At 40.7% G+C, this 12500-nt stretch overlaps 1 protein-coding gene across 3 annotated transcripts in view; it reads left to right on the top strand.

Moving 5' to 3' along the window:
• The window catches only part of LOC135094191 (LDL receptor repeat-containing protein egg-1-like), a 14741-nt gene extending 6993 nt beyond the window's left edge, over positions 1-7748 (top strand). For 2 of the 3 annotated variants that reach the window (XM_063994047.1, XM_063994045.1), the window contains 7 exons: positions 188-298; positions 969-1101; positions 1805-1909; positions 2321-2579; positions 5262-5470; positions 5726-5924; positions 7273-7748. In XM_063994047.1, coding sequence (XP_063850117.1) covers positions 188-298; positions 969-1101; positions 1805-1909; positions 2321-2330 — 359 coding nt within the window. In that variant the 3' untranslated portion in view covers positions 2331-2579; positions 5262-5470; positions 5726-5924; positions 7273-7748. Of the gene's footprint in view, positions 1-187; positions 299-968; positions 1102-1804; positions 1910-2320; positions 2580-5261; positions 5471-5725; positions 5925-7272 lie in introns of those variants that run through there. The other variant, XM_063994046.1, reaches the window with a different exon arrangement.
• The last annotated feature ends 4752 nt before the right edge of the window (positions 7749-12500 follow it).

Raw genomic sequence — 12500 nt, 5'->3', positions numbered from 1 at the left:
TCCACAGGTCTCTACCCTCACCAGTTTTCATATAAGGCTCCTCCACTACTCCTGTTCATATCATTAACAAGAACATAACTGGGGCTAGCAATGATTCTTGGGGAAGCCCTTGGTTGTGTGTGTGTGTGTGTGTGTGTGTGTTTGCACCAAGGCAGTCTGAGTGCTGTGACGTTGTGGTGTGTTGCAGGGTGTGGTGCTGATGAGTGGTACTGTGGTGTGGGGCAGGAGTGCTACACGGCATCACAGCGCTGTGATGGAACCCTCCAGTGCTCCAATGCTGTGGATGAACTCTCCTGCAGTAAGTGGATGAGTGGATGAATGCTGTAACACTCACATAACTCCACTACTGCTGCTACCACTACTACAACTACTGCTACTACTACTACTACTACTACTACTACTACTACTACTACTACTACTACTACTATAATTTTGCTAGGAGGGGATCTAGTGGAGGTCTTGAAGTGGTGTAGGTGTGTGAGAAGAGTGAATAAGTGGATGAATGCTGCAATATTCCACTTTTACTCCACATTGCTTCTACTACTACTACTGCTTTGCTAGGAGGAGGTGTGGTGGAGGTCTTGAAGTGGTGTGGAGGATGTGGAGAAGTGGATGAATGCTGTAACACTCCATTTTCCTCCACTGACGCTGCTAAACTCCACTACATTTTAGTTTCATTTATCTTTTGCGAGAGAGAGAGAGAGAGAGAGAGAGTGAACAAAACTTCTATCTCTTTCTCATTATCCTGTTTCTTTTATCATATCCTCTTCCTCTCTCTCTCTCTCTCTCTCTCTCTCTCTCTCTCTCTCTCTCTCTCTCTCTCTCTCTCTCTCTCTCTCTCTCTCTCTCTCTCTCTCTCTCTCTCTCTCTCTCCCCCCTCCCCCTCCCTCCCTATCACTTTTCCTACCTCCACCATCCCCTCACATCTCCATACTCCCCCTCACTATCACCCCATATCTCCCCTTTAGATACCAAGTGCCAGAATGAGGTTGCCTGCTGGGGGGCGGCTGTTACCCCTTCTACCAGCGGTGTGATGGCTCTCCTGACTGTGGTGACGCATCTGATGAGGCCAACTGTTCCCCTTTGCTCTGTAATGGCAAGGTGGGTGGATGGCTGGATGAATACACAGTTAAATGAATAGATAGATAGATATTTATGCTTAGACACACAGGTTTAGATAGACAGATAGATAAATAGATATACACAAGACATTTATGGTTAGACACACACACAGGTTTAGGTAAATAGGTAGATAAGTGGATATGCACACAGATATACACACACACACACATATATATAGACAGACAGGGTGTCTGTCTATATATATGTTAGAGAGAGAGAGAGAGAGAGAGAGAGAGAGAAGAGGATATGATAAAAGAAACAGGATAATGAGAAAGAGATAGAAGTATATATATAGACAGACAGGGTGACAGACAGATATATAAGGTGCTTACTGGTTTCGATACATACATACACACGTACACATATACAGACAGGGAACAGATAGATATACGCACACATAGACGGATAGACAGACAGGTAGATGCATACGCTCACAGACAGACAGATAGACGGACAAACACACACAGGATACACACATTGAGAAAGAGAGAGAGAGAGAGAGAGAGATAGTGTTAATATTATATACTTTTCATTATTTAATCTTCCTCTCCCTCCGTCCCTTCCTCCCTCCCTCTCTTCCCTTCCCTTCCCTTCCCTTCCCTTCCCTTCCTACACTTACCCCTTCATCAACCCCTCCACCCTCCACCCCCCCCACCCGCTCTCACCCACCCCTCTCCCACAGAATGGCACTTTCCTGTGTAACAACCGGCGGTGCATCCGAGAGACCTGGAGGTGTGACCAGCTGGACGACTGCCGGGACGGAAGCGACGAGCAGGACTGCCTCAGGGTGCGTGGTGGAGGGGGGAGGTGGGGGAAGAGGAGAGGGGATGAGAGGTGAGGGGTCAGGAGGGGAGAGAAGATAGTAGGGGAAAGAGGAGAGAAGACAGCAGGAGTAGGAGGAAGGGGAGGAGGGGGAACAGTAGGAGAGGAGGAGAAGCAGGAAGAGAAGGAGAGGACAGCAGCAGGAGGAGGAAGAGGAAGAGGAGTGCCTTTACAAAGAGAAGGAGGAGGAGGAGGAGAAAACAGTAGGAGATAGAGGAGAGGGGTCATCTACCTAACTTAACCAAACCTAACAACCTAACTTAACCTAACCTGACCTGACCTGACCTAACTTAACCTAACCTAACCTAACCTAACCTAACCTAACCTAACTTAACCTAACCTAACCTAACCTAACCTAACCTAACCTAACCTACAGAACTCAGTGATAGGTGTGGCAGCGATGGGAGGACTAATGTGCTCCTTGATGCTGGTGGTGGCTGTGGGCTGCACTGGGAGGCTCTACGCGCTCAAGATGGGCCTGACACGCTTGCAGAGTCAGGGTCGGGGCAGGGGCGGGGTGCAGCAGGGGGTGAAGGTCGTGGTCCCCCTGCCCCACGATCAAGGCTGGAGGAACACTTGCTGCAGAGAGAGATGCCGCCGTCGTATGATGTCGCTGTGAATGATGCGTCCAGCTCGTAAGTGTGTGGAGGTCTGTGTGTGGTGCAGGGGGAGGGACAGGCTGACGTGTATTTATTTAGTCATGACAGGTAAAGAGTTATCGAGGTGCTGTCCTGTCTCCTGTTTAACTTTTTCTTAGACTTCTTTGTCATATTTGCATCAACGACTTCTCTGTCCAGATCATTCCAGACCTCCACGGTTCTGTGTACGGGGAGCTGTGTGTCTTAACATCGCTTCTACAAGCATCCTTTTCCTGTTTTGTGATGTGTCCCCTTGAGCCTCTTGTGCTGCCCCACGCCACCAAGTCCTTCCTGTCCAACTTGTTCACTCCAATCATTACTCTGTACATTGTAGTCATATCTCTCTCTCTCTCTCTCTCTCTCTCTCTCTCTCTCTCTCTCTCTCTCTCTCTCTCTCTCTCTCTCTCTCTCTCTCTCTCTCTCTCTCTCTCTCTCTCTCTCTCTCTCTCTCTCTCTCTCTCTCTCTCTCTCTCTCTCTCTCTCTCTCTCTCTCTCTCTCTCTCTCTCTCTCTCTCTCTCTCTCTCTCTCTCTCTCTCTCTCTCTCTCTCTCTCTCTCTCTCTCTCTCTCTCTCTCTCTCTCTCTCTCTCTCTCTCTCTCTCTCTCTCTCTCTCTCTCTCTCTCTCTCTCTCTCTCTCTCTCTCTCTCTCTCTCTCTCTCTCTCTCTCTCTCTCTCTCTCTCTCTCTCTCTCTCTCTCTCTCTCTCTCTCTCTCTCTCTCTCTGCTCCATTGTTACAAGACACACACTTTTGCCAGGGTTTCTCTGTAGGGCAGTTCCCTCACACTTTGAGGTCACTTTGCTGCTGCTCTTTGTATCCCTTCTAATTTTCTTACTGGTATCTTGGCGCCAGGTGACCACACCACAGCTGCACACTCCAGTCTTGGCCGTATCTTGGTCACTGTCAGTTTTTTTATTTATTTATTTATTTTTATTTTATTTTTTTCTCCCATCCAGATGAGTAAATGGTATCCTTGTGTTTGTCAGTAGGTGAAATGTTTGACCTGTAGTCTTGTTTGTGTGTTTCTGTGATGACAACTTATCGCTAATTATCACTCCAAAGTCTTTTCTTCTGTTCTCTTGCTAATTCTCTCTCTCCTCACTGAATAACATCCCATCTGTCTTGTCATTCTTGCCAAATTGTATCGCACTGCATTTCCTTGCATTGAATTCCACCTGGTACTATTGCCTCCACTCCCAGATCTTGTTCAGGTCCCACTGGAGTGCTGTGCAATCTTCCTCTTCTCTGTCTTTCTCAGTAACTTGGTATCATCTGTAAGTAATCTATGTATTTACCTCGTTGTATTTATCTAGTTGTGTTGCACAGGACACAAACCAAGGCTCATTTTGTCCTGCCTCTATAATCATATTCATCCTGTTTCTCTTTAAACATGTGTACACTTTGCCACAACCACCTCTTCCTTCAGATTATTCCAGATCTCAATAGTTCAATACAGGAAGCTGTTTTCTTGATGTGGCTTCAACATCTACTCTTCTTTATTTTCTTCCCATGCCCCCTCGTCCATCTCTCTCCCTCCTCCATCTGTGGTAGCAAGTCATTTCTGTCTATTCTTTCTGTATTGTTTGCTAATTTGTACATTGTTATCAGGTCTCCTCTTTCTCTTCTCTCTTGTAGTGTTGGTAGTCCCATCTCTTCAGGTCTTTCTTCATAGCTTAAGTCTTTCAATTCTGGCACCATCTTTGTCACTATCCTCTGTATTCTTTCCAGTTTCCATGTTTTTTTTTTTTACCTGGACCTCAAACTACTGCTGCGTATTCCAATTTAGGTAGTATCATGCTTGTTACAATTTTCTTTATCATTTCTTTAAATAGTTCAACGCTACCCTAATGTTCATTGACAAGCTGTGTGGAGAGCCGAATATTCTGTTTACGTGTCTTTCAGGTGATGGTGTGCCCTGAAACATTAATCGCAAATCTTTTTCTTCATTGTTATTTCTCCTCCCATTTTGTAATACCATGAAGGTCTCTTTTTAATCCTATTTCCAACATGTGGCATTTTCTGGCATTAAAATCCACTTTCCATCTTTGGCTCCATGTATGTGTCTTGTCAGTGCCCTTTTGTAACTCCTTGCTGTCATTTTCATCCTTTATTATTTTCCTTATCTTTACATCATCAGTGAAAAGGTTTATATAAATATTTAGATCCTCTGTCACATCATCTACGTCTATTTGAAACATAAGAGGTGCCAACACAGATCCTTGCAGTACCCCACTTGTCACTTCACACCATCTTGAATTAGTGTCTCTGATTGCTGTTCTCATTTATCTCCCTTGTAAATAATAATCTGTCTATCTCCATGTTGCTCCCTTTAGTCTTCCTCCATTCTCCACCTTCCACATGAGGCTTTTGTGGGGAACTTTATCAAATGCTTTTTTTTTTTTGAGATCCAGATGTGTGTCTGTGTGTGTGTGTGTGTGTGTGTGTGTGTGTGTGTGTGTGTGTGTGTGTGTGTGTATGTGTGTGTGTGTGTGTTTACCTAGTTGTGGTTTATGAGAGGGGAGTAATTTCATAGTGTGTTTGTGTGTGTGTGTGTGTGTGTGTGTGTGTGTGTGTGTGTGTGTGTGTAACTTGAAATAAACTGACCCAGCATAGAATAACCTTTACTAACCTAACCTTTACTAACCTAACCTAACTTAACCCTCCCCCCGTCTCCCCCACAGGCTGTTCGGCATGTGGGGGTGTCACCGTCCCTGGCGCCGCCCCTCAGTGCCGCAGGAGAGGGACCAGACCCCCCTCCCCCAGAGTGCCAGTATATGGAGGCACTCCCCCACTGGAGCCCCGTCGCCCCCACCCCTCCTCCCAGCTGACCGGAGAGGAGGTGGAGAAAGTGGAGGAGGGTGGAGATGTGGACTTCTTCTCCACGCAAGAGGTGAGTGTGTCTGTCTGTCTGTCTGTCTGTCTGTCTGTGTGTGTGTATGTGCGTGTGTGTAAAATTAATCCTTTTTTTACTGTAATGGTTAATGTTGCTATTCTCTCTCTCTCTCTCTCTCTCTCTCTCTCTCTCTCTCTCTCTCTCTCTCTCTCTCTCTCTCTCTCTCTCTCTCTCTCTCTCTCTCTCTCTCTCTCTCTCTCTCTCTCTCTCTCTCTCTCTCTCTCTCTCTCTCTCTCTCTCTCTCTCTCACAGGAGGATGTGCCCCTGCTCACAAATCTGGTGGAAGGCGGTTACCATGGCGATGAGGAGAGGAGGCAGCAGGAGGAGGAAGAGGAGGTGGTGGAGGAGGAGGAGGAGGAGGAGGAGGAGGCAGATGATGTTCCTCTTCTCCTGGACCTCATCTCCACCTCCTCCACCTCCACATCTTCCTCCACCTTTGAACTGGACTCAGGTAAGATAGGGTTAGGTTAGGTCAAGTTAGGTTAGGTTAGGTTAGGTGGTCAGGTTAGGTTAGGTTAGGTTAGGTGGTCAGGTTAGGTTAGATTCGAGGATGTCAGGTGAGGTCAGGTTACATTAGATGAGGTGAGGGCAGGTTAGGTGAGGTCAGGTGAGGTCAGGTTAGGTTAAGTGATGTCAGGTGAAAGTCAAGAATTAATCTAGAGTAACAAAACTTCAAAAAGATAATTTGTAGTCATCAATTTAATAAACTTCCAGTACAGTTTGGTATATTGACTTGAAAATCCTTAAAAAGACTTAATATCTCGACTTCAAATTCATGCAAGTTTCAGTAAAGTATATAAGTTTACTCAAAATCTCAGCAAGTACTTTTTTTGTTACTTAAAACTCAATGTGTGCACTTACAATTGATAAAAGGTCACTACAGGATACCAATTTCACACCCACACCTCTTAAATCACATTCCTTACTTATAAATCAAACCACCTTACTTAAAACCCAGTTCCTTTACTTACAACTTACAAACGCACTCTGCAGGACAAGAAACACAACAAACAGCAACAAAACACACACATTCCCACCCCCAAAAACACAAGAAACACATTTTTTACACAGACAAAGCAACACAAACACTGCCACCAGCCCTACACACACACACACACACACACACACACACACACACACACACACACACACACACACACACACACACACACACACACACACACACACACACACACAGGACCCCACAAATACACACTTACCCTCCCTCTCCACAGACAAACAAGCACAAACACCACTTAGACACCACTACCAAATGCACTTGGACACCCTCCAAACAAACACACACACACACACACACACACACACACACACACACCAGGACAACACAAACTCACTCTCCTTTCCTTTGCACATACAAAACAAAGAGAAACACCACCATGAAACACAAGAAACACACCTTTCCCACAGACAGACAAGCACAGATACCACCACCAGCTCTGCAGACACACACACAAACACACACACACACACACACAAAAGAGGAGGCCAAGACAAAAAAACGAAGAGAGAACACAGGAACAGGCAGAAAGGTATATATGGAGAGTGATAGACATGAAAATGAGGAAATGGTGGCAAGAAATGTAGGGCAAGAAGTAAGACAACATAGAGAGAACACAAAAGAAATGGGTCCACAATAAATAAAATTAAAGTCATGTATAGAAATATAGATGGATTAGTGTCCAGCCTAAGGGAACTAAGAGACTATTTACATGAAAAGAAACTAGGTAGATACACACACACACCAGGACCCTACAAACTCATCCTCTCCCTTTTCTCAGATGAAGAAATAACAAACAAGAGGCAAGAAGATGTTTTGGTGGAGATTACAAGGCACCCACCACACCACCCTGAACTGAACCCCCCACACCACTCTCAAGGGGATGATGGCTCTCCTGCACCTCCTCCTCCCTCCTCTGTGTTTTCCTGAAGGAGGGGATGTGCTGTCAGATACAAGGGCTGCTGTGTTGGCTCTGAGTGCTGTTCAGTCACACATGGACAGCATCACTCACTCGGATACAGAGTTGATTAGTCAGTGAGTGTGTGTGTGTGTGTGTGTGTGTGTGTGTGTGTGTGTGTGTGGATCAGTCAGTCAGTCAGTGAGAAAGGGAGGCAAGGAGGGAATGTGTGTGTGTTTGGGTGACTGTGTGTATGTGTGTGTGTTGCTTAGAAATTATAGATAAAAGATGAGAGAGAGAGAGAGAGAGAGAGAGAGAGAGAGAGAGAGAGAGAGAGAGAGAGAGAGAGAGAGATACAATTACTCTAACTATTCCTTGATGTATGTATATAAAGGAAAAAAATACCCAATAATACTTATACACAATATATGTATGATGTAATGTATATGTATAGTGAAGAAATTGTACACTTATTGTATTTTTGTTATCACTTCTATGTCCGTATGTATGTATGTATGTATGTATGTATGTATGTATGTATATATAAACCCATAACTAGCACTGTATGTATATTTTATGTATATCTCAAGTATTTTTAAGTATAGCCAGATGTAAGGTGGCTTGGCCTTGTATATGTATACCCAAACATACATACATACATACATACATACATACATACATATATATATATATACACAGCTTACTCTATACATATTTATACATGAACTGTGTGTGTGTGTGTGTGTGTGTGTGTGTGTGTGTGTGTGTGTGTGTGTGTGTGTGTGTGTGTGTGTGTGTGTGTGTTATTGTTTTCATATATTAGTGGGCACTAGTCAATGGTGGTGGTGGTGGTGGTGGTGTGGTGGGTGGTACTGCTGTTGTTGTTATTTTTTTATTATTGTTGTTGTTGTTGTTGTTTTTGTTTTTGTTATTGAAAATGGTGTTGTTATTGTTTTTTTTACTTGGTTTTTTTTTTCTTCATTTTTTCCTTGTTTTTTTTTTCTTTCTTTTTCTTTTTCTTTTTACATTTCATCATTATATTCTTCTTCTTCTTCTTCTTCTTCTTCTTCTTCTCTTCTTCTTCTTCTTCTTCTCTTCTTCTTCTTCTTCTTCTTCTTCTTCTTCTTCTTCCTCCTCCTCCTCCTCCTCCTCCTCCTCCTCCTCCTCCTCCTCCTCCTCCTCCTCCTCCTCCTCCTCCTCCTCCTACGTTTTACTGTTGTTGTTGTTGTTGTTGTTGTTGTTGTTATTATTATTATTATTATTATTATTATTATTATTATTATTATTATTATTATTATTATTATTATTACTACTACTACTACTACTACTACTACTACTACTACTACTACTACTACTACTACTACTACTACTACCACCACCACCACCACCACCACCACCACCACCACCACTGCTATTACTATTATTGTGAGAGAGAGAGAGAGAGAGAGAGAGAGAGAGAGAGAGAGAGAGAGAGAGAGAGAGAGAGAGAGAGAGGCCACAGAAGCACTTAATAATCCCTCTTGGCTTATTGGTCACAAAGCTTAAGTTTTTTTGTACTACGTAACACTGGTTCGCATCCCGTGTGTGATTTTTTTTCTCCTTGTCATTCGTTATTTATTTTATTCGCGTATTTATTCGTTATTATTATTATTATTATTATTATTATTATTATTATTATTATTATTATTATTATTATTATTATTATTATTATTATTATTTCCTACGTTTCTTTGTATTCTTGATCTTGTCTCTCTCTCTCTCTCTCTCTCTCTCTCTCTCTCTCTCTCTCTCTCTCTCTCTCTCTCTCTCTCTCTCTCTCTCTCTCTCTCTCTCTCTCTTCTCCTCTTCTCTTCTTTTCTCGTTAAAGAAATAAACAAACAAAAGATCTGATGTAAAATGATTTGTTGATTTAAGTTTGTTGTTCTTAGTTTTGTTATATTTTCTTTATATATTTATTTGTTTATTATTAAGAATTAAATTATTATTATTATTATTATTATTATTATTATTATTATTATTACTATTACTATTACTATTATTATTATTATTATTATCATCATCATTATTATTATTATCATTATTGTTATTGTTATTTGAATCATCTTCCTCTATTATTATTATTATTATTATTATTATTATTATTATTATTATCATTACAGTTGTTGTTACTGGAGTAGGTAGTTTAAAATGTTAAGCCTTCATTGTTGTTATGATTAAATGTTAAAGAGTTGTGATTTACGTTTATCGAAAGAATAGATTGTTTGCATAACAATAAAATATACCATTATATGCGAATTGTATTCATTAGCATTCTAGAATTTATAATTGTGATATGAAGATGAAACGAGTGGCAATTTTATTAGTATTTCGTTTGATAATAATAATAATAATAATAATAATAATAATAATAATAATAATAAGTATAATGATAGATAAATAATTATGAATAGATTGTGAAGTGTTGATTTATTTTCGTCTCCATGACAACAATATACCTAGAATGATTAGTGTTAGGTTGGCATGTTCCTAATGTTCGATAATTTTCAAGCATTGTGATTTTACCGTTTCATTTTGCAGGGAAATGAAAGATGAAGGTTATAATATGTACACACAAACACATCAAACAAATATATTTCTAGTTATTCCAGCCAGAGTTCCTAATAAGGATAAAATTAGATTACTGCTTTATGTTCGATAGTTTACACCAACACATGATTTGCATTGCTTAGGAAAATGTAGATAAAGATTATTTAAGTACAAGCGTATGAAACCAATATATTTACTACTGATTGTACCTACAGAGTTAAAAAGTAATAAGGTTGGGGTAGAAAGGCAGGAAATGTGGACAGTATGCAGAAAGGTGTGAGATGTCGACAATACTGACGCTTGAATGAATTATATATATATATATATATATATATATATATATATATATATATATATATATATATATATATATATATATATATATATATATATATATATATATATATATATATATATATATATATATATTTTTTTTTTTTTTTTTTTTAACATAAGTAAGTGAAATATATATACTTTTACATTCATTATATATGGGGAACTACTGATAAGAATAATATTTAGATAGAAAGGCTTGAAAAATCGACTATAAAGATAGACACTTCACTTAATTATAAAAGGAGAGGAAGTCACTCTATCTAAACACAAACTTATGAAATCAATATATTTATTAATTCATTATATCTATATTTCTATCAAAAAGAAGCCTTAAATAACAAATCTTAAGATGTCGATAATTTGCAGCCACGTGTTTGGCCATGGCGGTGCTGCAGTGACAGATTTAGTGTGGTGAAGGAATTTTTTTTTTTTTTTTTTTTTGCTTTATGTAGGAAGGACACTGGCCAAGGGCAACAAAAATCTGATAAAAAAAAAATGCCCACTGAAATATTACCAATGTTGCAGGATGCCTGGAGGGACGCAGGGCGGAGGAAAGGATCTGAAGGACTCCCTGTTCATCCTGACACTCATATCCTGACGGTGAATAAGGTAATTGTGAAAAAAAAAAAAAAAAAAAAAAAATCCACTTACAAATTGAGATGAACGTGTAAAAATGAGATGCTTTGCTTGATTTTATTGATTTATTGATTTATTGGTCGAAGTCTTTTTATTGATTTGTTTATTTGTTTTGTTTATTGAGTTGTATATTTTGCAATGTATTCAATCGTTTACTGTTTTTCATTAGCGTGTTCGTTTATACATCTATTTATTCGCATACTTATATTTTTATTTAATCATCTGTGTGTTTAATTAGTTATTCATCTATCATTCCATTTATTCATGATTCGTAAGACTAGCACACACACACACACACACAGACATACACACACACACACGTTGAGTTAGCAAGAGATAAACAGTGCACATAACCTTGCAGATATATATATAGTTTGTGATAGGGGGAGTAATTCTCTCTCTCTCTCTCTCTCTCTCTCTCTCTCTCTCTCTCTCTCTCTCTCTCTCTCTCTCTCTCTCTCTCTCTCTCTTCTCTCTCTCTCTCTCTCTCTCTCTTTGCAGGCGGCCGTGTAACAAGCAAAGATATCTCAAAATGGCTGGTCGTTAATTAAAGGTGCGCCAGACCATTGTAATATTAACAGGTGAAGAACAGGGGGCAGTAATAGGATTCCGCAATTGTTAGCCAGTACAATGTTGTGAGGCGGCCGTGGGATAAACAAAGACGTTGAAAATGTGGCGAAAGAAATAGATTTGTTATTCCTACCCTGTGTAATATTAGGAGGCTGGTTTAGAAGGAAGAAAAGATGAAAATGTGCCAAAAATTAAATAGATTTGTTATTCCCACCCTGTGCAATATTAGGAGGCTGCTTTAGAAGGAAGAAAAGATGAAAATGTGCCAAAAATTAAATAGATTTGTTATTCTTACCCTGTGCAATATTAGGAGGCTGGTTTAGAAGGAAGAAAAGATGAAAATGTGCCAAAAATGAAATAGATTTGTTATTCCTACCCAGTGCAATATTAGGAGGCTGGTTTAGAAGGAAGAAAAGATGAAAATGTGCCAAAAATTAAATAGATTTGTTATTCCTACCCTGTACAATATTAGGAGGCTGCTGAGGAAGAAGAAATGGCGTTGGAAATGTGTCAGAAAGAATGTATTTGTCATTTCTACCCTGTACAATATTGTCAAGTGGTCATACAGCAAGAAAATATGTCTGGAAAAATAGATTTGTAATTTCTACCCTGTACAGTCCTCGGAGGCGTGTTAAGAAGAAGAAGAAGAAAAGAATACATTGAACAAGCTTTATCTAGTACAAGTGGAGGCGTGCCAGAGTGGCCAGTCATTAGTAACACACACACACTAAACAGCTGTTAAAGAGTTAGACCTCCCTTAACCCCCCCTGCCGGACTGACCCTGTGGGAGCGAGGACGGGGGGGCGCCGCAGTATATCCTCCACAGTGAACCCCCTCACTTGACGCGGGGGCACGGGGGGCACGGCGACTTTAGGGACGGGGGGGCCACAGGGTAAACAGTGCCTGGGGGAGTAACACTGGGGGGTAGGAGGGGCTGGGAACCGCTCCCACCCTTCCATACCCTAACAGAACCCCCAGTAACC

Source organism: Scylla paramamosain, chromosome 44, assembly GCF_035594125.1.
Source record: "Scylla paramamosain isolate STU-SP2022 chromosome 44, ASM3559412v1, whole genome shotgun sequence".
NCBI classification, from domain to species: Eukaryota; Metazoa; Arthropoda; class Malacostraca; order Decapoda; family Portunidae; genus Scylla; species Scylla paramamosain.
This window is presented reverse-complemented; position numbering and strand designations above follow the sequence as displayed.